Source organism: Tinamus guttatus, unplaced genomic scaffold (assembly GCF_059628265.1).
Source record: "Tinamus guttatus ecotype Peru unplaced genomic scaffold, ASM5962826v1 Tinamus_guttatus_pri_ptg000226l, whole genome shotgun sequence".
Lineage (NCBI taxonomy): Eukaryota > Metazoa > Chordata > Aves > Tinamiformes > Tinamidae > Tinamus > Tinamus guttatus.
Genome location: NW_028288760.1, coordinates 3839684 through 3863115, shown reverse-complemented (window position 1 = coordinate 3863115; position 23432 = coordinate 3839684). Strand labels below are relative to the sequence as shown.

At 37.0% G+C, this 23432-nt stretch overlaps 1 protein-coding gene and 1 non-coding gene across 5 annotated transcripts in view; both read left to right on the top strand.

Moving 5' to 3' along the window:
- The window catches only part of RC3H2 (ring finger and CCCH-type domains 2), a 33605-nt gene that overhangs the window by 3943 nt on the left and 6230 nt on the right, over window positions 1-23432 (top strand). Inside the window, exons 2-21 of one of the 4 annotated variants that reach the window (XM_088525390.1) lie at window positions 4072-4368; window positions 5705-5822; window positions 6209-6442; window positions 7259-7434; window positions 8248-8448; window positions 8842-8974; window positions 9227-9345; window positions 9710-9822; window positions 10389-10697; window positions 11461-11675; window positions 12261-12688; window positions 13169-13339; window positions 14368-14523; window positions 15744-15957; window positions 16127-16211; window positions 16619-16700; window positions 17090-17224; window positions 17753-17860; window positions 18527-18675; window positions 19238-19913. In XM_088525390.1, the coding sequence (XP_088381516.1) occupies window positions 4138-4368; window positions 5705-5822; window positions 6209-6442; window positions 7259-7434; window positions 8248-8448; window positions 8842-8974; window positions 9227-9345; window positions 9710-9822; window positions 10389-10697; window positions 11461-11675; window positions 12261-12688; window positions 13169-13339; window positions 14368-14523; window positions 15744-15957; window positions 16127-16211; window positions 16619-16700; window positions 17090-17224; window positions 17753-17860; window positions 18527-18675; window positions 19238-19436 (3576 nt within the window). In that variant the 5' untranslated portion in view covers window positions 4072-4137 and the 3' untranslated portion in view covers window positions 19437-19913. Of the gene's footprint in view, window positions 1-4071; window positions 4369-5704; window positions 5823-6208; window positions 6443-7258; window positions 7435-8247; window positions 8449-8841; window positions 8975-9226; window positions 9346-9709; window positions 9823-10388; window positions 10698-11460; window positions 11676-12260; window positions 12689-13168; window positions 13340-14367; window positions 14524-15743; window positions 15958-16126; window positions 16212-16618; window positions 16701-17089; window positions 17225-17752; window positions 17861-18526; window positions 18676-19237; window positions 19914-23432 lie in introns of those variants that run through there. The other 3 variants (XM_088525392.1, XM_088525391.1, XM_088525393.1) reach the window with 3 other exon arrangements.
- On the top strand, window positions 8644-8757 carry LOC148594601 (small nucleolar RNA SNORD90). The gene has a single exon (XR_015913409.1). It is a non-coding gene; the product is annotated as a small nucleolar RNA SNORD90 (small nucleolar RNA).

Here is a 23432-nt window from a genome sequence, read left to right as displayed (position 1 = left end):
CTGTTTTCTGGTGTTAGCCCCCAAGCCTCGGCTAGGGCAGATTTTAAGATAGTGCTGTCGTCTGAGTTTCTAGCCAGCTAGCCCAGGCTCCATGTCTGCTCCGTGTGCTGGCTCCGAACTGTTGCGGGGCTCCAAAACCTCTCCTTGTGTCACTTGAGTGCTAGGACCAAACTCTGGGGGTCTCGTGCCAAATGGGCAATATTGCCCATCTGGGACTAAGCCCTTTTGCCTTTAGAGGAGAACTAGCTGCTTGTTCTGTCCCAGGAAGAACAAGTGAAGTTGAAATTTCTGCAGGTTTGTGCCAGGTCTGTGCCCTCTAGATGGCCTTCATTAGATCTGAACAAGATGTATTTTGTGATTGGGTTGTGGTTGGCTGGTACATATGTGCTGGTTGACCAGAAAAGTAGACAGAGCTGCCGAGGGGGCAGATGTCATGGGCTTTCTTGAGAACCATCCCAAACTTTTTCTGTGGGTACTGACTTTCATGAAATTAATGTTTATTTCGTGTTGGAAGCATCTCTGTCAGGTTTGCTTGAAGTACATCTGAAGGTTCTGAAGCTGCTTTTGGAGAGGAACAGGCTATCAGAACAGCATGATCTGCGGCACTTGGGTTCCCTAGAAAAACAGGCTTTACGTGACATTTGTGGTCCCTGTCCAAAGCTTGTTGAAACAATACAATGACTTGGATTAGTTGTGAAGAATGTCATGAGATTAAGTAGTTAAAAGTTAATTTAAAGTAAGAACATAGAAATCTTGCAACTTCCTTTATTGGTAAATTATACAGCTCTGATAAAGGTTTCAAGGCTCCCACCCCCCAGTTCCATCAAATAGGCTGTTCTAAAATTATCATGAGAAAATCAATGATTTATTGTTGTTACTAGGCTCCCTTGCAAACATTAATACAATAATGTTTTGCCTCTGCAGTGGAAATAGAAAGTGGGATTCACCGTAACTATTTATTTATTTAACATTTGAACTTAGACATGAGCTTTTTTTTTTCAATTTGTCATCTGAAGTGCTGCTTTTAATAGCTAATGCTATACAATTTCTTCCAGCAATGGTACATAAGCCTATTTAAGTAAAAACTACCATCTCTTTTCAAACTGTTTGCCTTGTATGTTTGACCAGTTTCTTTATTGCCATTCCTTGGAATATTTTTTAAGGTGCTTGTACTTTGACAGGGGAGAGAAGTCTTGTACATGTATAGACATAGTGTGAGTACCAGAATGAACAGGAATTGTACTAACTGAGCATGCTGTCTGTTGCAAAACAAGATGATTTTTAGTTGACATTCTTTAGTCTGCTTGCTTCCTTGTGTTTGTTCAGTTTAGAACTGTGGAGTCCTTCAGGAGGATATCTCTAAAATATGTTGTTTTTGACAAGGAGAAGGAGTCTATTACATAGCTGGCTCATGCTTTTTGTAGAAGTTGATGTGGGTCCAGGGATGTTAATCTTTTTTTCTTAACACACTGGAGTGCAAGAATGGAGAATAGCTGGCACACTTAGGAGACTTCCTCTGTGTATGTCTGCTTGAAGTTTTAGGAGTTGAGAGCTTTTCCCAGCTGTTTGTTGATTTAATTAGATATCTTCCTGTCAAGAAATCTGAAGGTCAACACATGTTCAGTAGAGCCTGTCATTCATAGTGATTAACTGTTCAAAGATAGATCTTTAAAAATGGGTGGTGCAGTCTCTAAGGAGTCTGTTTTGTTTTATTTCTATGTTGATCAGGAAAATAGAAGACATAACTATTTTAAAAGCTTGTAAAGAGAGAGGTGGTTATTTTTGCAAGTATTTTTTGCAAGTCTATCTGTGGAAACTAAATGTGGGTGCTGTCACCACATAGAGATTCTGCATTGGACTTGGCTCATAAGAAGTGTGGAATGGAAGACTGCGTGTTAGGAGATTTTCAGTGACCAGCAGTGTATTAGCAATTGAGCTGTCTGTGAATTAGCCTTTTCTTAAATTCTGCTGCTGTGAGACACGATAGCTCCCTTGCAGAGAGGTTTGGTTGTGCAGGTACCTGCGGGGTGCAGTCAGGCAGGTGGGAAACCACCGGTATCTTTACTAGGTCAGCAGTAACATGGGTGTTAATGGTTTGACAGTTCTGGTAAAAGCTTTACGGAAAATGTTCACTGGAAAGCTCTGCACTGCACTTCTGTTTCTTGTGCTACTGTTTTGGTAGGGAAGCTGAAGCAGGTATGTTGAAGTGGTGGAATGCTTTTATAGAGGAATTAAGAATCTTCTAGATATTTTGACTCATTTATTTTTCAGTTACTTGTTTTGCTTTTGTGTTTCCTTGGTTAAAGAATACATGCAGCAATATCAAACTAAGAAAATTGTAATTCTTCCTTGCAAAAGTTTTGATTCGCTTTTCCCAAGAAATTAGATGAAAATCCATTTTGTCTAATGCATGTGAATGTTCTGGTTTATGTTGAAAGTTTCGTATCAGTGGTTTGGTTTTGAAGGGGCAGGTTCAACTTTCAGTTTGTTTTGTTCTACACTTACTATCAGAATTCATTTTTTGGGGGGGAAAAAATCTCTCCATAATATTAAAAAGTTCCCCAAGAAGGACATCTTGTACATGTATCCTGTTGCTTAAAGGACACTGAATGTTCATAGTGCTCAATAGAATCTCTCAACAGATGGTCATAATTAAAATACATGTACACATCGACTCTATTTGGTGTTTCAGTAATTATTTCGATGGCCCTATACTTTAGCATTAATTAAACTGCAGAGTAGCCAACAGTGGAATCACAGCTGAGAGTTATTGAATTCAGATATAGAGGAGGGATCTTGACTTTCTCAAAATATTTACCCTTTTTTCATCACTGGAAAAAATACAATATTAAAAGCTATTAAAACTCTTGTATTTGCATTTCTAAGAAGCTGCTAGGATGGGCATGTCCATAGCTTCGAAGTAAGCTAACTGGTCTGCAGGTTGCATAGAAAGTCATTATTGCTGCACATTGCAGCACAGGGTGGGGCTGTTTAGCCACTAGACGAAGGTGTCAGCGAGGAAAGTTTAAATGTAAATATTTCATAGCTGTTATCTTTTTTTTGGAGAACTTAGTTATGTAAGATGGGATGTCTTTCAGAACAGTTTCCAGGAATTCCTCTCATGTTTTTTTTTTTTGTTTGTTTGTTTTGGAGGGAGAAAAATAAATTATTTACATGGTATTTCTGCACAGAATTGGAGTTTCAAGTAGAAGAGGACTGTTAATAACAAGGCAACTGAAGTTATGTTTGCTTTATCTTGAACAAGTTTTGACCTAAATACCTGCATTTCCAGTATATCAGAGACTTTCTTGTTCTGAGTTTTTTGAAGTAGATGGCATTGTTGTGTGAAGTAGGAAAGATGTAAAAAGCAAAAACTGAATGCAGCAAACAGCCCCTCTTGAGTGCTCTAAGGGGTCCTTGAGGAAGAAGGGAAAGGAATGCAAACAAGAAGCCAATCTTTCGTTCCTTCACTATTTTCTCATGATTCTAAACAACAACAACAAAGATGCTTGGATTGATGTCTGAATAAGTCTGCATATAATCTGCCAAAGGAAAGCCAACAATCTAGTTCTGCTTGCTTCACATAAAAATAAGTAGTTTTTTGTTTGCTTTTATTCTCCCCCCCATCTTCCCACATCCCACTTGAGTTCTACAACCAGGGAATGCTTTTAAGGTTTTAAAAAATTGAATTTAGATGAGATTGTGATATGCAGTTATTGTGATTCATATCTTCAAGTTTTCTATGCCAAAAAGTGACCCCCTCTTCTTTTTTATGACAAAGGTATATTTAATCCTGTGAGAAGAATTCTAACAGTGTTTATTGTAAATAACTGTAACATTTATTTACGACAGTCTGCATTAATTCAGTTTATGAACCTTTTGTGTTTAGTTAATAATAGTATCCAAAAGCCGGTTTTGTGATTGTTTTTTGTTTTTGTTTTTTTGAGCACTTCAGCTTTTGGGTTTGATTCTTATTCTGTAAAATATCAAATTGTTGAGATTTAAAAAGCTTTTTAAATAATCCTTAATGACTAGAAAGCATATTTTAAATACTCTTGTTATCACTTACAGCTGCCAAAACACAATACAGTGAAATAATGGTCTGCTAGCCTGCTAAACAAGTGTCCAGCTTCCACAATGCCTGTGCAGGCAGCTCAGTGGACAGAATTTCTGTCCTGCCCAATCTGCTACAATGAGTTTGATGAAAATGTGCATAAACCCATCAGCTTAGGATGCTCCCACACTGTCTGCAAGACCTGCCTGAACAAGCTTCATCGCAAGGCATGTCCTTTCGACCAGACTGCCATCAATACCGACATCGATGTGCTTCCTGTAAACTTTGCACTCCTCCAGTTAGTTGGAGCCCAGGTATGGTATAAGGAGGTCTATGTTTTGTTGCTTCATGTTTTTACTATTTATATTCTGGCTACAGAGCATGTGTTGATGTTTTACATTTGTTTTAGTCTAAAAATTACAAGATATTCTCTTTTTAGTATTTTACAATCCTCATGTGGTGTAAAAGAAACCACACCATTTTCAGACTGTACCTTTCTTATAAAATGAAAAGATGTTCTAGCTTTTTGTGTTAACCAAATTCTGCTTTTAAACTGCTCTTGGTATCTAGATTTTTCTGCATGTAAGTGCTTAGTGTGTGCTTTTGGGAGAGGATTCCATTATGGTAAGGTGAGTAGCACTGTGACTGGCAAAAAGTACAGATTAAGAATGAAACAATTATGTGTCACTGTTGTTTTTAGAAAAAGTGAATCTGCAGATTGCATTTACTCCTTTTACTGTCATGGGCAATCTCATTTATACATGTTGTGTGTCCAGAAGCAGCTGGCTGTTTAACCAAGGTTAAGATAGTGTGTGTAGTGTGGGATTTGTGTGTGTGTGTGTGTGTGTGTGTTATTTTCTTCTTGTTTTGATACATGAAGATGGCTTTTCAGTTGCACATTCAGACGCAGGTTCATCCGGCCAGGAATGTTCGCTGTTCCATCTCATAACAGTGGCAAAACAATGATTATATAATCAGTATTGCACTTCATGAAAACTAAATTAAAACTGTTCTCCTTACGCATGCTAGGGTGTTTTTGCCTCTGAAGTTTACTTGTTCTTCCATTCTGTTTTTAAACTTCTCATAGTCATTGCCTTAAACTTACAGCTTTTTTTTTTCTGACCTCCTAACTTCTTCCCTTAAATATTCTAATATATTGTGACTAATATTCTTTTTATTTGTCTTGTCTAACCTTGTTAGTCCACTGTGTTTTTCACCAGCTTAAGTTTGTTGTTCTTGAAGGTTTTGGAACTGTTTGCAAACCTAATTTTTTTTAAGTTTCTGTTTTTTTTTGTATTATACGCTTATCAATTGCTTTTATCTTGCACTTTCCCTTGTCTCTCTGTAGTAAATCATGCTCTTTTTGTACAGTGATCATCCTCTTAACAGACCTGTGAAGAACACAAAGTCTTAAGTACATTCTCATTAGTGCTTGGCTATTGTTTCTTCCATCCTTAGTCCTTTGTGTTATGTCTTACTATATTCCACATACCTTGGGTGGGTCCTGTTTCACTTCTCTAAAAAGCTGTGTACATCTGCAGTGTTACATAATCAACAGTGGAGATGTTCATTCCATCACAGGCTATCGGGCAGGTCATCCAGGTATATATAATCATCTTCTCTTCCCCCCTCTTCTTTGCCTTTTCACAGGTACCTGATCATCAGACAGTAAAATTGAGTAATGTAGGAGAGAACAAACATTACGAAGTAGCAAAGAAATGTGTTGAGGATTTGGCACTCTACTTAAAGCCACTAAGTGGAGGAAAGGGTGAGTCTTTACTGAACAGTGGAATTTTGATGTAGCATGTCATTTAATGTTTAACAGCATTTGTTTTCAGCACTGGGTGATCTTTAGGTATCAATAGCAAAAATCATCTCACTGTTGTGATTAAAATTTCTCTTATGGCTTTAAAGATTCATTCACACTTGTGACTCTTCCATTTTTGGTTTTTAGGTTTACAAACTACTCAACTTTCTCTTAGGATTTCTTTGCACCAACACTATGCTAAAGTTGAACTTTAGTTCAGCTGTAGTATACAAGTCCTGGAGTAATATGCATATACACATAATTGAACATTTTTGTTTGTCTTAGCTTATTCAGGTACATTGGTCATATTAAACCTAATAGTTTGTTACTTGTCCCTTTCTTTGAAGGTGTTGCTAGCTTGAATCAGAGTGCACTGAGCCGTCCGATGCAGAGGAAGCTTGTGACACTGGTCAATTGTCAGCTGGTGGAGGAAGAAGGTCGAGTTAGAGCCATGAGAGCAGCTCGATCTCTGGGAGAAAGGACTGTTACAGAACTGATCTTACAGCACCAAAATCCTCAGCAGCTTTCTGCCAATCTTTGGGCTGCTGTCAGGGCACGAGGTTGCCAGTTTCTAGGACCAGGTAAGGTACTTTCAGGGTCTTTTGGCTGCAGCCTTTCTTAATACAGAAGCATTCCTTGGAGACTAAATTGTTAGTAAAATCTGCTGACTTAGTTCTTTCCTTATTGATACTATTCTTAGAAATTACGAGGAAGAATTCCACATTCTGGCCAAGAATAAACAAACATGCTTTCTGCAGTGTTTGTAGGACAGTGTAACTAATGCTGGCTGGTGGCACTGATCTCTGGCTGGAAGTGATAGGAAACTGCGCGTGTTCTTTTGTTCATACTTTATAAATACAATCAGCCTAAATTTAAAAAAAAATAGTATGCTGCAACTAGAATTATAATGATTGTTTTTAGATTTTAGTAAGAACAAATTCCTTGTTAAGAATACTGTTCAAGTAAGCGTAGAAATAAGCAGCAAATGCTGTTTAAATTGGAAATAGTCTGTTCCTGATTCCCCCAGCTGATGATAGCACTGCTGTACTGCTCCTATATTTATTTTAGACAGTTTTGTGGTATGGCAGTGATAAGATGTGCAGAATTACAAATGCCGCAAGACTGCACAGCACAAAAACTACATTATTGAAGACTTTATTACTTAAAATCAATGTTCACCCTTAATTTTGCTGTGTTTTGAGTGCTTCTAAATACTTACTTACTCCTAAACTAGAGTCTTTCTTAAAGTAAGCAGTGAAAACATTATCTTCTTGTGATTAATGATAACAAGGGTTTGTGTTCAAGACAATTCAGATGTTCTGCTTATGATTCCTTATATGACAACCTTGCTGTTTCCTGATATTTTGTGCCTGCCTTTGTGTTTCTGTGTGTTAAAGCTATGCAAGAGGAGGCACTGAAACTTGTGTTATTGGCACTAGAAGATGGCTCTGCGCTCTCAAGAAAAGTTCTGGTACTTTTTGTTGTGCAAAGGTTAGAACCAAGATTTCCTCAGGCCTCCAAAACAAGCATTGGTCATGTTGTGCAGCTACTGTATAGAGCATCATGTTTTAAGGTAAAATACAAATATTTAAACTTTACGGGTATGCAAATTAATGTAATTGCAAAGAATTCTTCCTAATCATCGTTTCACCTGTGACATGTTATGTAAATTCAGATTCTACCTGTTCAAATGGTTAGCTGGTTTTAGATAAATTCTTGATGGTCTACACTACATTGCTTAATAGCAATTAAAATAGCAATTAATAGCAATTAATTGCTTAATAGTCTTTGTAGAGATTGAAATTTCTGTAAGGTAAATCCCACCATATATATTAAGATCACAGAACGGTCGAGGTTGGAGGGGACCTAGAGATCATCTAGTTCAACCTCCCTGCTCCAGCAGGGATACCTGGAGCACGTGGCCCAGGATGAAGTAGTGGTCTGATATTTAAAGCTCCCTATGAAGGGAGCAGATGTGTAGCTAGTGGGGGAAAAAAAAAATCTTCCTTTTTATGTTTAATTCTGTTCTACAGACTTTCCTATTTCTTTGAGTCATCTTTTAATATTAGGCAGTAAAACAAAAATAGTAGTCTTTAACGGAGTGTCAGCTAACTGCTTGTCTTCTGTGACTTAAATAAAATTAATACTTTCTAACGTGGAAGCAGTAGAGTTGATACCATAGTTTTGCAATAGGGATCATATAAAAATTTGGAAAGCTCACCGCTCTGCGTGTAGGTATCTAAGGGGATGAGTTTTTGGAGGAGAAAAAATATATATTCTAAATATACAAAATCAGTATAATTTTACAGTTTGTGGCGTGCAGCTATCTTTCTGCTGAACTTGGACAGCTTTAAAGAAAGAGTGCTAAGCATTACTATTTTTTTAGGTTACTAAAAGGGATGAAGATTCTTCTCTGATGCAACTTAAAGAAGAGTTTCGGAGTTACGAGGCTTTGCGAAGAGAGCATGATGCCCAGATTGTTCACATTGCCATGGAAGCAGGACTTCGAATATCACCAGAGCAATGGTCTTCCCTTCTTTATGGTGACTTGGCACATAAGTCACACATGCAATCTATTATTGACAAGGTTCGTCAAAGAGATGGTTTAGTGTCATGGTAGCATTAGATAAAGCTATTAAAGGATATGATAGAAATCCCAGAGCCATTTCAGCTATCTTTCTGTCTTTAATTCTATCAAATATTCATTAAAACTAGAGTGAAGGACTTTTTTTTTTTTTTTTTTTTTTTTCCCAACACTGTAGTGGAATCTTTATATGTGGACGTTTTTTTCCCATCTGTGTCTTATGATGAAGCTTCATAGGGCAGATTCTGAGCTGAGAAATGAAATCTCTCCACTGATATTTACTGTATGCCATCTGAAGACACAGTTTATTACACTGATTCCTAAATGCAATCAAAAACATCTTAAATAGGTTCCCAGTTACAGGATCCAACAAACTAATGCTCGCTTTATTCTCAGCTTCAATCTCCAGAATCTTTTGCGAAGAGTGTGCAAGAGTTGACAATTGTCTTGCAGCGCACAGGGGATCCTGCAAACTTAAACAGGCTAAGGCCTCATTTAGAACTTCTAGCAAACATAGATCCAAATCCAGGTATGCAAATGAAGCTTTCTAAAAAGATTAATAATCTTTACATGTTTTTCATATCCAGGCAAGTAAATTATTAATATAACTACCACTGTTCCTGGCTTCAAAATTCCTTATAATCAACATGGCATTTTATAAACTATTCTTCAAGATTCTGTCCTTATACTTGGTGTTTTGATGAGCTAGAAAAGTTGTTTCATGTTTATGATATTCCTGGGATTACTGACAGATTGAGAAACTTGTTCTTAATAATTTTAGATGCAGCATCTCCAACATGGGAGCAGCTGGAAAATGCAATGGTGGCTGTAAAGACTGTGGTACATGGGCTTGTGGATTTCATTCAGAATTATAGTAGAAAAGGCCATGAAACTCCACAGGTAACTATATTTGATTGTTGCGTGGTATATATTGATGTGTGCTTAGTAAAAGACCTAGCCTGGAAAAAAATAGCTGTCGATTTGAAGTATTTATGGCCTTGATTGATGATGCTGTTGTCTGCAGGGTTCATGTTTTGAGAACTTAACACTTTTGAATACTGAGCACAGGAGAGCTTACTGCAGCAAGCTCACTACCATGGCACAACTTCCACAAGCAACTTTCATAGTTTGTCAAATGTGAAATATGCAAAATGTCAACATATCTTGGATGTGTTTTGAGTGTGTATGCACATGTATTTTAAGTTTCTCTTTATGTAAAGTTATTAAAACGTAAGTGAAATATTTATTATTTCTGTGTTCTAAGCCACAACCGAATAGCAAATACAAAACAAGTATGTGCCGAGACCTCCGACAACAAGGGGGATGCCCAAGAGGAACCAATTGTACGTTTGCTCATTCTCAGGAAGAGCTTGAAAAGTGAGTATGGGAGGTATTGTTTTACAACACAAATCCAAACCGTTGAAAATAGGTTCTTCAACACACAGATCTTTTCCGAAGGATCTTTTTTTCATTAAAGTTTGAACACTTTATGTAAAGTTGAAGGTACAGTAAAGCATGGTCTGTAAATTAATTTCAGTATTACTTTTCATATAATATGAAGCAAAAATTCCTTTTCTAAAAAGAAGTTTAGGCTCAGTGCCCATCATTGATCTGTTATGCCACCCCCAAGAGAAAGAATGATGATTAAAGTTAGTTATTTGACTGCTATGTAATTTATGCATCATTAAAGCTCTTTTAACACAAAGAACTTCCAAGGAATTGCTCAAGTGGCTCTCCTAAAAGGAGATGATCCTTGGTTAGGGGAAGGAGCCTGTTATTCTACTTGCAGATTAAACTAAATTGTTGAAAATAAGAACCACTTTAAAATCCTATAACTTCTTATTGTTGTGTTCCTTTCAGTCTCTTCTATTTGATCACTTTTACAAATACATGAAATTGCAGTAATTTGTCTTTCCTGTGTTTACACGTGTGTTTCTATATAGGTATCGTTTGAGGAACAAAAAAATCAGTGCAACAGTGAGAACCTTCCCCCTTCTAAATAAAGTTGGCGTAAATAGCACTGTCTCAACCACAACAGGAAACGTAATTTCTGTCATAGGAAGCCCTGAAGCAACAGGGAAGATGGTGCCAAGTACTAATGGAATAGCTAATCTAGAAAGTGGTGTTCCCCAGTTGATTCCTCGCTGTGCAGACACATCCCTGAGAGCTTTGGAAAATGTCAAGAAGGGAGGGAAGGCTGGAGCCAATGGCCAGAATGTGTCTGGATCCCCTACTGAATCACTACCTGAAAAGTAGGTAAAGCTTTTGTATTAAAATGACTAAATATAACGTTTTACTTTTAGATTATCATGACAAACAAATTTGTGGATGGCAAACAGTAGATAATGAATTCTGGTCCTTGTTTGCATTTGTCATTAATGGTTACTGGGCCCAGAGTCATACAAGATCTCATTCCATAGTGCAGATAGTGTTTGTCAGCACATGCTGATTTAAGTGGTTAGGGCTGTTTGCAGTTGTTTGAGCTTTTAAATAGTAACGTGTGCCATAGACAAAGCAATAAACTTTCTCCTGTTTTTAGCTAACTTAGTTTTGGGTTATTTTAAAAAATTGCACTTCATATTTCTTAACTGCAATGACAGTGTATGTGGTGATTTTTATAGGAAAAAAAATCTCCTTATAATCCTAGAAGGTTTGGGTCTCCCTTAGAACTGTTTAGATTCTTCTTTAGAGAGCACTGATCCTCAAAATGGTGTTTTTAAACATCATTTTTTAAATGGTGTTTTAAAAACCTTTATTTCTTTACCAGAATACACTTACAAGTGGTATGTAAGCTTCTGGGTATATATCAATATATTTTCTTGAGCTTTTGAGGTCTCTTAAGATGAAGTCTGTTCTGAGGTTTTAATAATGGCATCAGTTTGGGGCATGAAAAATAAAATTCCAGAGGAAATGACATGACCCAATTTTTCCACATTACATGGGAGTGTACATTTAGAGATGACTAACTGAAATAAGCAAAGATCTTTTTAATGATTTGTTGGTAATCCTTTTCAGTAAAATTGGTTCTCCACCCAAGACTCCTGTAAGCCAGGCAGCAGCTACCTCAGCTGTTCCTCCTAATATTGGGACAGAAGTGAATTCTGTGCCTCCAAAATCAAGCCCGTTTGTTCCCAGAGTACCTGTCTACCCTCCACATTCTGATAACGTTCAGTATTTCCAAGACCCCAGGACTCAACTGTCCTACGAAGTTCCACAGTACCCACAGACAGGTAAGATGAGCACTGAGTAGTTCACAATAAGCTCTGAACTTTCATCTGGATAAGCTATTTCTCAGCACAGGTTTATATTTCACATTTGTGGCTTTTATTTAAGCACTTAATATAATGCTAATTTCTATCACTGAGTATAGGATTATGCAAGCAAACTTAAGAGCTTGTTATAGCAATAGGTAGTTTCCAACTCTCAAAACAAAAAGTAGAGATGTTCAGACAACTGCCACTGGGGGGAAGAAAAAGTAAGCCAAGTGTTAATTATTTATGGATCTTTGGAATTGCTGAAATCCAATTTTTAGGATTTTTTAGCAATATGGCTTTTTATTTGACAGCTATTTGACCTCATGTGTAAAGAGGAAGTACTTATAAATTATCTTTTCAGTAAAATTTACAGTTATAGCTTAAGACAGTGGAAATTTTTTTTCTGCCATTGCTTTCAAATGGGGTCAGGTTGGTAAAAAGGATTTGTAGGAATGTGCCACTTTATTGATAAATACCTTGAGCAGTATTTACAGTTTTAGAAGGTGTAAAATTCTGGGTCATTTGTGACCACATTAAATATTCCTTTTTCCAATTTTCAAGGATATTATCCACCACCTCCAACAGTACCAGCTGGTGTGGCTCCCTGTGTTCCTCGCTTTGTGAGGTCCAATAACGTTCCAGAATCCTCCCTCCCACCTGCTTCCGTGCCATATGCCGATCATTACAGTACATTTCCCCCTCGAGATCGACTGAATTCTCCTTACCAACCTCCTCCTCCGCAGCCGTATGGACCAGTTCCTCCTGTCCCTTCTGGAATGTATGCTCCAGTTTACGACAGCAGGCGCATCTGGCGCCCACAGATGTACCCACGAGATGATATTATTAGGAGCAATTCTTTACCTCCTATGGATGTGATGCACTCATCTGTCTATCAGACATCATTACGTGAGAGATACAACTCTTTGGATGGGTATTACTCTGTGGCTTGCCAACCTCCAAATGAGCAGAGGACTGTGCCTTTACCGAGAGTAAGTGAGAGTGGGAGGGAAGGGAAGATTGCAGACTTGATTCTAGATGTCATGACTGAAAGCTTGATAAATAATTAGCAAAGTTCTGTTTAGGTGGGGTTAGAGGAGTCAAGAAATGTGTCCTGGGCTTGTGTTGTGTTTCTAACCTGAACAAAATAGACTTGTAGAATAGATTGCTAGCTGTCTGAATTAGGGCGAGAGCCCTACTGTCTCCAATTCCAGTGTGTATTGCTTGATTTAATTACATATTAAAGCATTGAGTAATCCTGCAAATGACGGGATTCTTCCCCAAATCCTTATGGGATTCTTCCAGTGATATCAGTGGAAGGTCTCAGACCTAAGGGAATATGAGGACCAAGTATATATCCTGGCCCAGACGCTGAATCTCTTCTCCTGTCCTTCTGCTTCTTTTTTCTCTGTCAAATTTTTGCTAGTTAGAATATGGTAGAATATACAGTCCTAATACTTATTATTTGCTAGGAGCCTTGTGGTCACTTGAAGACTGGTTATGATGAGCAGCTAAGACGGAAGCCAGAGCAATGGGCACAGTACCACACCCAGAAAACTCCTCTTGTATCCTCAACGCTGCCTATGGCAACACCATCTCCAACACCACCGTCTCCTCTCTTCAGCGTAGATTTCAGCACAGAGGTGGGAAGCCAAAGAACTTTTTTTTCCCTTCCTGGTTCAAAGAATGTATTCAGCTTGACATTAACGTGATGGCTAAGCATGATTGTTGGCAGAAGGTCAAGAAGGGAAGAAGTGATTTAACTCTCTTCACTAAAGGAAATGTCATTATTGAACTACATTGTGAACCTCTAGATTTTTATGTAGGGAACAGCTGTTTTCCATTAAGAATCACTTTCCGTTTTATGCTCCTAATAGCATTATAACATGATGAATAGACTGAATCAATCTGCAAATGCTCCTCAAGTCTAAGAGAATCTATGTTCCTCAAAAGTGACAAAAAGGCATTGGCAAAATACTGTGCGCCTGCATGTCACAGTTCAGTAAACAAGAAAGAGACTTAACATTGGAAATTGGATCTATGCTTTTGAAGCAGAAAAATAAGACTCAATATTGAAATATTTATTTTATATCCATGTAAGCTAAATGCATCCTAGAAAATGCCTGCAAATGCCTTTGCTTTGGTTTTTCAGCTTTGTTTATAAAAGCAACAGTGCTAACATTTGAGGTATTACACAGGTCCGTCGGAAGAGTAGGTCTTGCACAGCAGGGGTACCTGAAGTCCCTCGTAGCAGCTCAGGGTATGTCAGGGTTAGGTCTTCATCCGCATTGAAGGCTTTTTTTTAAGCCTTACTCTGTCTGCCCCTGGCTTCTACATCAAAGAAAAATTCATGGCTCCCTGTCCATTTAGTTGGATCAAATATTTGACTCGAAGCTCACCACTAATGCAGTAGCAGTGATTTCAGCCTCGTTGGCAGGGCAGGTGGTGATTTCTAGTGGCAAACCTTGCCATTCTTTAGCAGCTGTCAGCTGTGATGGTTTAGAATTTGGCTGTGAATGGGTTGTGCAGTTCCCAAGTCAGGTTTTGAATATGGATAGAATTTCATGACTTGACTTTTGACGTGAATTCATTAAATAGCAGCCAGTGTCCTTTTTTATTTTAAGACTGAATGTTTTTCATATTTACTACTTACTTATTTCATTTTTCATAGTTCTCGGAGAGTGTCAGTGAATTGAGTGGAACTAAATTTGAGGAAGATCATCTCTCCCACTATTCCCCATGGTCTTGTGGCACTATTGGCTCTTGTATAAATGCTATTGACTCGGAGCCCAAGGATGTGATTGCCAACTCAAATGCTGTTCTGATGGTAGGGCTTTTCTGCCTGTTATCTACTTAGTTTAATGATACTTACATGCTGAAGTGTCTTCCGTTTGATAAACAAGCTCTCCTCCCCAACACATTCCATTCTTGGCATTTTCATTTAAAGTAATTCTGCCCTTTTGAAATTATTTGGAATATCTTTTTCCACTTTTACAAACTATGTGTTTATTTCAGTGACAGACTTTAGTCTTATAATAATCTTAAACATTTAAAATAACTGTGTGAAATAAGTTCTGTGTAAATCGAACTTGTAGACAACATTGAGTATGTGGGCTGTAAAATAATAAGAATTCTACCTTTAAAAGCATTTTCTGATCTATTTGTTATTTATTTACATATATGCATATTATGCATTACAAAACACTTTTACTATTTAGCTTAAATAAAATCATCCATCTTGTACAAGTAAATTACTGGGCTTTTCAGTGCTCTCAGATTTGTTATGTTGTCATTGTTTCAGGGTGACTTTAAAGGTAGTCCCAGGAGCAATGTACGCTTTATAGAAAGGACATGAAAAAAAACTAAAATATTGTGGTCCCAGGATAATCAGCATGAACTGGGCTTCTGTGTACCTACCAAGCATCTGTATGAGCGGGTTCCCTAGCATATAGTCTAGGGAAGTGCATTTCCTACGATAAGCAACTCAATGCCATGGAAGAAGAAAAAAAAAATGATTACCCATATTCCTTGAAAGAAAAGACTAATTTAAATACTGTAGAGATTAAAAAAAAAATCATTGAATACAGTTTTGTTTGTCTGGGAGCAGGGATTGTTTTGTTTTGTATAAGTGAGTCTTCATGATTTTTGGAGGCTTTCCATGATGTAGCGTAGCAGATCTACCTTTGAAGTCTATATAGCAAGTTTAAACAAATGTATTTTGTGTCTGCTTCATACTGCCCCCTTCAAATATAGGGAAGGATACTGAAGGACATAAAACTCTCTTGAAGCACACTGGACCTTTTTGCAAACAAACACTAGCTTGAAAAAGCAAAACTGCTTATTGTAGCACTGCTTCTGGTTTAGTTTTTCTGGTGTTTCTTTTAGTTTACCATTAAAGAGCAATTATTGTGTTGCAATAATTCGTTTCAGTAATGTGGTGCAGATTAGCATCTTATTTAGTAATGGTAATGATAAAGTCATTTGCCATCTGAATAATTCAGAAACCTCAAATCAGTCCCTGTATCTTTTTCTGTCTCAAATGTGTAGGATTTGGACAGTGGAGATGTCAAACGGAGAGTACATTTATTTGAAACTCAGAGAAGGGCAAAGGAGGAAGATCCTATAATCCCATTTAGTGATGGACCGATCATCTCCAAGTGGGGTGCCATCTCCAGATCATCCCGCACTGGCTACCACACAACAGATCCTATTCAGGCCACTGCTTCCCAAGGAAGTGCTACTAAACCCATCAGTGTGTCAGGTACAAGTACAGGCTGCCTATTGTCAGTACAGCGTATTTTACAACACCGTTTGAGCCTTCTCATGGGTGCTTGATGCAGTGATGATGATGATGGCTGTGTGCCTGAAAAATCTGTATATCCCACTGTGAGAACAGAGGAGAAAATGAATTGTATCTTAATTTGTTACAGATTACGTCCCTTATGTCAATGCTGTTGATTCAAGATGGAGTTCCTATGGCACAGATTCCACTTCATCAGCACATTATGCAGAACGGTATGGACTTTATTTCTGTGTGTATTTTTATTTAATATTGTGTATTTAATACCTAGTGCAGCTATTAACACTCACTTATTAGCAATATTATGCTTGAGAGGCCTAATCAAAGAACTGAGTTGGATTACCTCCAAGCTGCAATCTCAAGATCTGTTATCTTGAGTCAGCTCTTTCAAGCTTTCCTGCTTTTTACAGACATTCCATGTATGTAAAAATAAGGCTGGCTGTGATACAAGTGCCTTGGAGTGTGCCTTGGAGTATTTGGCTGAACTTCTTATGCATTTGAACACAAACTATGTGGAAAAATAACATGAGAGACTAGTGAAGTCTGAGAGCCTGTGATTTGGAGGGTTTGTTTTTAATTCCTAATTTCACCTGCATGATGTAACACCTACTTTCTCTTAAAGGGACAGGTTCATAGTTACAGATTTGTCTGGTCACAGAAAGCATTCCAGCACTGGAGATCTCTTGAGTATTGAATTACAGCAGGTAAGATCAGTTATCCCATGTGTAAAACTACATAGAATGAAGTGATTTTTAAATAAATTGTTTCTCTGTATAACTGAAAAAAACTAATGCAATTGACAAAATCATCAGTAAAAGTTATCTAGACATTAGCACTGTGAACGCCTAGTTTGGTGCACAAGGACTGTTAATGTGGCTTGTTCCATTGACTTCAGTAAGACTGTTCTGGGGAAAGAGCAATAGGCCTGACAAATTTCAGCAAAACCAGAACAAAATAAATGCTGTCCGTTTAAAGGAATACGTAGTTGTACATCTAGAGAGAGGACTGTTCTTTTTGTGAGCTGATTTATTTTGCCATTTGACAATATATAGTTACATGTAGTTGTAGGTAACTGGTATGTTTCTTTCCATAGGCCAAAAGTAATTCATTGTTACTTCAGAGAGAGGCGAATGCACTAGCCATGCAACAGAAGTGGAATTCTCTAGATGAAGGCAGTCGCCTTACCTTAAATCTTTTAAGCAAGGAAATTGATTTGAGGAATGGTGAGGTAAAGAAAGGGGTGACTGGGATGAAAGAGATCTTTGAGGTATTGGTGATTTATGTATGCACACTGACACATGCACTCTTAGTTTTAACATTCCTAGGTATTTATAATATATTCTGTGCAAGTTATGTTGTTGTTGCGCTTAGTTACTTCCCTGGGATCAAGTACATGCGCCTGCTATGGTGCTGCTTTAATCCTCCATTTACAAAATGGCAAGAATGTGACCACTCAACTTGCACACTGTCCTTGCTTTTTTCTCTAGTTGTAGATGTTTAAAATCCTCTGCCAACAGACTCTACAGAAAATGCCATTCAAGTACTAATTCTTCTATTTCAGTACTTTTTAATGAAGTCGGTTTTTGTTGTGTATCCTATTTTGTCTATGCCCAAAATTCTGTTTATAGCTAACTAGCTATTTTGTGTCCAGAAATGCACTTTCTATTTTTGTTTTTAGTAGTTGTGTTATATACAGCTGGTGAAAAGCCTACTTCATATTTAATGTTTTTTTTTTTTTTTTTTTTTTTTTTTGCAGACTGATTATACTGAAGACTGTGCAGATGCAAAGCCAGATCGAGACATTGAATTGGAGCTGTCAGCCCTTGATACAGATGAACCTGATGGACAGGGTGAACAAATAGAAGTAAGTACAAAAGCTGTGCGTCTGAAGAAGTCATTGGGTCCTCTTGCTGGTTACTCAACAACTTCTAGAATTTGTAAATTAAGTTTGTTTATAATGATAGCAAAGGTGTTTAAGTTTTATACTGGCACTAACATTTTTTGGCACTTGTACTGTTTTAGTACTAGGAGGTCGCATACCTCTACAATTCAGATAATTGACTGTCAGTACTAACATATTATTGCTTTTAATCTGCTGTTTTCCTTGTGATAGCTTTCAGCTATTAATCTCTTGATAGCATTGAATAATGTGTGTGTGATGGGGGGAAACTCACTCCTGCCACCCCAAGAGAAACTATACTTTAAAAATGTTGCAGAACACTTCTGAAATGCCTGATGAGAGTGGTCTATATGAAGCTAGGTTGCTTCTTGAAAAAGTTCTAGTTGAATTTCAGTCCTGTTAATTTTTAAAGTAATCTGATAAATTTATGAATTCTTAAGTTAGATATCTGTGATAATGATAGGCAAATGTGTAAAACGTGATATATTCTGGTGGTGTGAAATTAAACATAACTGAGGAGCCTTATGAGTAAGGGAACTCCTGTTTCTATCGGTTGTATTCTGTGAAACATAATGGGAAAATCCAAAGCCGATAGTGACACTATTGATGGACTTTTCTCCCTTTCTGTAGGAGATTCTGGATATACAGCTAGGTATTAGTTCTCAAGATGATCAGCTGCTCAATGGAACAACTGTAGAGAATGGCCATCCGTTAAAGCAGCACCAGAAGGAATCTATGGAACAGAAGAGACAAAGTTTAGGTGAAGACCTTGTGATTCTGTGAGTGTTAGACAAAACAGCAGTGTCTGCCAGTATTAGACAAAAAAAGCAGGATCAGGATAGTTGAGGCATGACTGTTTAAGAATGAGCTACATATCTGCTCAGATTTGAATTAGACATCTGCATTAGGTATACATGATGAAATAGGAAGAAACTGTTAAGAAATAGAATTAGTTCATAAACATGGAAGTTGTAGGATCATATATTTTTTCATATGCATCGTTGTAATCTAATATATAACGAAACCTGTCATAGTTGTTAATTTTATGCAACTATAAAAATGGTTGTGTAGAAGATTTAAGGGAAGTTTAAGGAGGTTAAAGGCCAGTCCATTGCACAGATCTCCGTAGAGATAACTTTGAAAAATACATATATAATAACATATAATGCAGCCTTTGAAAATTGGGCAGACTGCATTTAATGTCTTGAACATAGCTTTTCATAGTGAGATGTTTTGCCTTTGCTAGTAATTAATTTGTCATGCTTCTTTAATGCACACGATTCAGTTCTAGATACTTGTGCATGTACTCGTTTAATACTTGTAACTTATTTTTCTCCTCAGGGAGGAGCAGAAAACAATCCTGCCCGTAACTTCTTGCTTCAGTCAGCCGATCACAACACCTGTTAGCAATGCAAGCTGCCTGCCCATCAGCACGTCAGTCAGTGTTGGCAGCCTCATTTTGAAAACTGCTCACATTATGTCTGAGGATAAAAATGACTTTTTAAAGCCTGTTGCAAATGGCAGGATGGTTAACAGCTGAAAGGCATTCATCTTTCCAGCTCGTGACCACACCATGGAAGCATTTACACTAGCTTTTTATATATATAATATATATTATATAATGTATATTTTTTTTAAAATAATATTGGGGTCATGCATTTCCTGTGGACTCTTTGATACTTCAAGCCCCTCTCGCATTAGCATTCTGAAGAAAAAAAAAAAAACCTAGGGTAAGGCGTTCACTTTCCACAAACAAATGGAATTTGGACATTGTTTTACTTAAGCTTAAAGCAGCTTTTTATGAGTTTGTAGCAATCCAGTGCGGTATCTGAGCCATTCTTGTTTAAAATGGCTTCTGTAGAAAACTAACAACTCAGTTATTTAAACTAGCAGGATCCTACAATGATACATCTAGTGAAAGGAAAACTAACTTATTCGTCTCTATTTTGTTTCATGAGAGAGGAACTTGTGTCTTGTTGCAGCTGCTTTTTCTTTAGTTGTGGAACTTTGCATGGAGTATTGTTTCCTGTTTGAAGACTGAGAGGTGGGGGTTTGGACTTGAGAATTTTACAGGGTTAACACACCATTAGCTTTGCACTGCTGCATTATTTGCAGGTCTGTGGTGCAGTGCTTTGCTGCAGCTTTATTTCCATATTTTCCCCCAATTTCTGCTTTAATACTGTTGATAATACACACACAGGCTACTTGTCAAAGTTATTAAAAGTAAACCAAGTGCCTAAGTCCTCCAGCTAATGTACTAGGTATTGATTTCCCCAAGTTAAACATGAAAACTTTCAACCATTTTGAGAGGTTATGCACTAATGTAACAGCATTTTTTTTTCCTATTAACAGTTCTCAATTTGCAGATTACAGAATCCAGATGACTTGGCAAAAAGTATCAGGTGCTCTTGGCTTTCCTTTGAAAACCCTGTATGTAGTGTTTGCACTGACTAACAAGATGGTATTGCTGTTTTTTGTACTGTTTTCTTTTTAATTTAAACTAAATATGGAAATCTAAGGCAGTTGTATTACCTTTGTTAAATGTTGTTAAAAATAATTTTGTATTCAGGTTTAATTTTGCTTGTTCAATGGCAACTTATTTTCAAAGACCTTGAAAATACAATAATATAGCATTATCTGACCTTCAGAGTATTGAAAAGTGTATGAATTTATGCCCTGTTAAGATGTGTCTGAAAATCATATAGGAGATGTAAATGAAAAAGAGGTTTTCATAAGTATACTCAAACTAGAGCCTTGGGCATATCGTTAGGAACCTTAAAAATCCACTTTTCTTTTTTTTTAAAAGAAAGCAGGATTCTCCCTCCTGATGATTACTATCTTCCTCTTTTTTTTTTTTTTTAATCCTATTCCTTTTCTTTGTGACAAGTTTTACTTTTTTTTTTTTTTATGTTTTTATTAACTTCTGTGAAGTTGTTTACTCTGAAAATTGTACTGGAATATTTTAAGCCAAGCTGATCTTTCACCAGGTGTACTGCATGTAAGGGCTTTTCCTGCTAGCAAAATGCTTAAAGAGGATCATGTTACTGGTCGTCTGAGTTGTTATTTTACAAAATCATAGCTATGTGGTCGGGTAAGATTTTGATAACTGTTTTGTGCACGTTTCTGGGGGGTGGGGGTTGGCATTTCCCTGAGGGTTACTGATTAGACTAAGTAAATATTGGTGTTTGATATCTCTCCTAATGAAACCTGTCCATGAAATAATTATGTTGTAAATATACCTGAAAATCCAAGGGTTAGTTTTGATATTCTGGTGTCAGTATGGAAGATCTTACACATCTATTTAATACTCAAATGTAAAGGAATGTATGTAGAAGAACAGTCAAGTAGTCTTTTCTTAGTTTCCTTTGGCTGTTGCTGTACCTTCCTATATAGCCAGTGCCACCTCATAGCTAGGATTAGACTGGTATGTTGTTTCACTTGCAACTCAAAGTGAATGGATACACGAACCAGACCACCTTTATCACCTTAACTTATTTCCTGTTGATGTTAACTTTAACTTACAATGTTAGGCATAAATATGATTGTTGTATATTTTATACCTAGACCATTCTGTAAATATGAATTTATATTACTTTTGAAATGCTTCTGAGATAATATTATTTGCTGTACAATGTAATTCCAAAACAGATATGCAAACAAGTATGTCTCTTTCATGGATATTTAAAACAGTGAGATCTTCCATGTTGAAGGTGATGTAATTTTTTTAAAAAGATTTTTAAATTTTAAATTGCTATTTTGTTACAAAAATAGAGAAAATATAAAGGTTTGAGAAGTCCTTATTTGCCCTCAGGGAAAGAGCCCTCTGTGCACCAGAACTCCACAGAACATCTTCAGCATGATCTGAGGGTGAATATATACTACATAAATTGATTGTGTATTTACCTTAACTTTTTAATTTTAAAATTGCAATTTTAAAAACTTGGTTGTGCTCTGCTGGAGGGAGATTGGGATAAACTGCTTACACACATTTGCCTGTTTGTCCAGTGAAATTACATAAGCCTAACATATTCCTGCCAACCTTATTGGCATATTTAAGAACAAATGTATTTATATACTCTTGTCTGCAGCAGGAGGTCCCATGATGTAACAGTTCTCTAGGATGACCATATACTTCATATGGAAAGTTGGCTCTTAGATGAGACTATTTTTTGTTGTTGTTGTTGGAATTTTAATATGTAGAATGACAGGCAAAAGAATTATTTGGGGGTTTTAATAGCATGCCAGCTTTGTCTTACAGTTTTAACACTGATTGTGTGATTTTTTTGCCATAAAACTATGCCCTCCAGTGCCCTGATGAGTAGAAGCTCCAGGTGGGAACCTAGTTCTGGCTCTCTTTGAAGTTTCATCCCTTGACCCTAAACAAAAAAAGTATGTATTCATTTGTCTAGTTGAAAATCAGGTGCCTTTGGGCTATGGAAGGGCTTATCTTCTGACACTGACATAGTGACTAATCTTCATAAATAATAGCAGTAATTCCCAGTGATTTTTGGCCTAACTTACCTTGCTTTCAGAAAAAGGCCCATAGCAGATTGGGGAGAAGAGATTGGCTCTTTCGCTTTGCTCGGACAAGCATTTTGGATTGTTTGTTTTTATTTTTATTTTTCCCCCTATTAGGGGTACAGCAGGGATTTCACATGCAAGAGATGCAGGAATTATTAGTATCTAAGTTAATCGTGTTGCCTCACTACCTTGATTCATTCCTTGTTTTGCCTCATTTCCCACATAGGTCTTAATAGAGACTAATGCTTATACTGGGAGAATGCTTGTGTGAGAAAGAAACTATCTGTACGTTCTTAACATATAAGTTATAGCAGAGTGATTGCCCTGCTACTGATATTTCGTTCCTGTAAGCAGGTGACAAGAAATGAATCTTAGTGTTTATGCAGATTTTGCATTGTAGAATGTATACTAGATCCTTCAAAGGAAAGGTTAGACTCTTTGCAAAGCAAACTGGCGTTGGTTCTTGGTAGTCTAGTACAGGGACACTAAAGTTTGACACTTAATGAGAAAGGCAGTTGTATGCAGCAGATGGGGTTAAATAAGCTCTTTCTTGCTCTTTGCTGAAGTCTAATTTGAAAGGTTTTAGTTCTTTAACACAATTGAAATTTTAATTTATCCTGTACTCAAGAGCTGAAGGCTGTTCTTGTATAATAGTGTACTAGGCTGATTGAGGTACAAATAATGTACAGTGGTCAGAAAGAGATGAGGAAGGAATACTTAAAAATAACTTTTACCTAAGCTCAAAATAGTTCCAAATATTGTTTCTGTTTGCTTTTTTTAAAGCACAAGTTGTCAAGTTCTACCTGTTGCTGTACATAAACACTATATGCCAGCAGCTCCTTGATCATATTTGTGAACAGATTTTTCATTATTATTAGACTGTTACTAAAGGAAGTTGTTGAATTTGAGAGTAGCAAAATGAGAATTTATCTATAGTATGTAAAAATCCATTCTTTGTTGTAGTTTAATCCCTTTTGTTAGAAATTCCCTCTTATTGAGGGACCTCTTCTGCAAG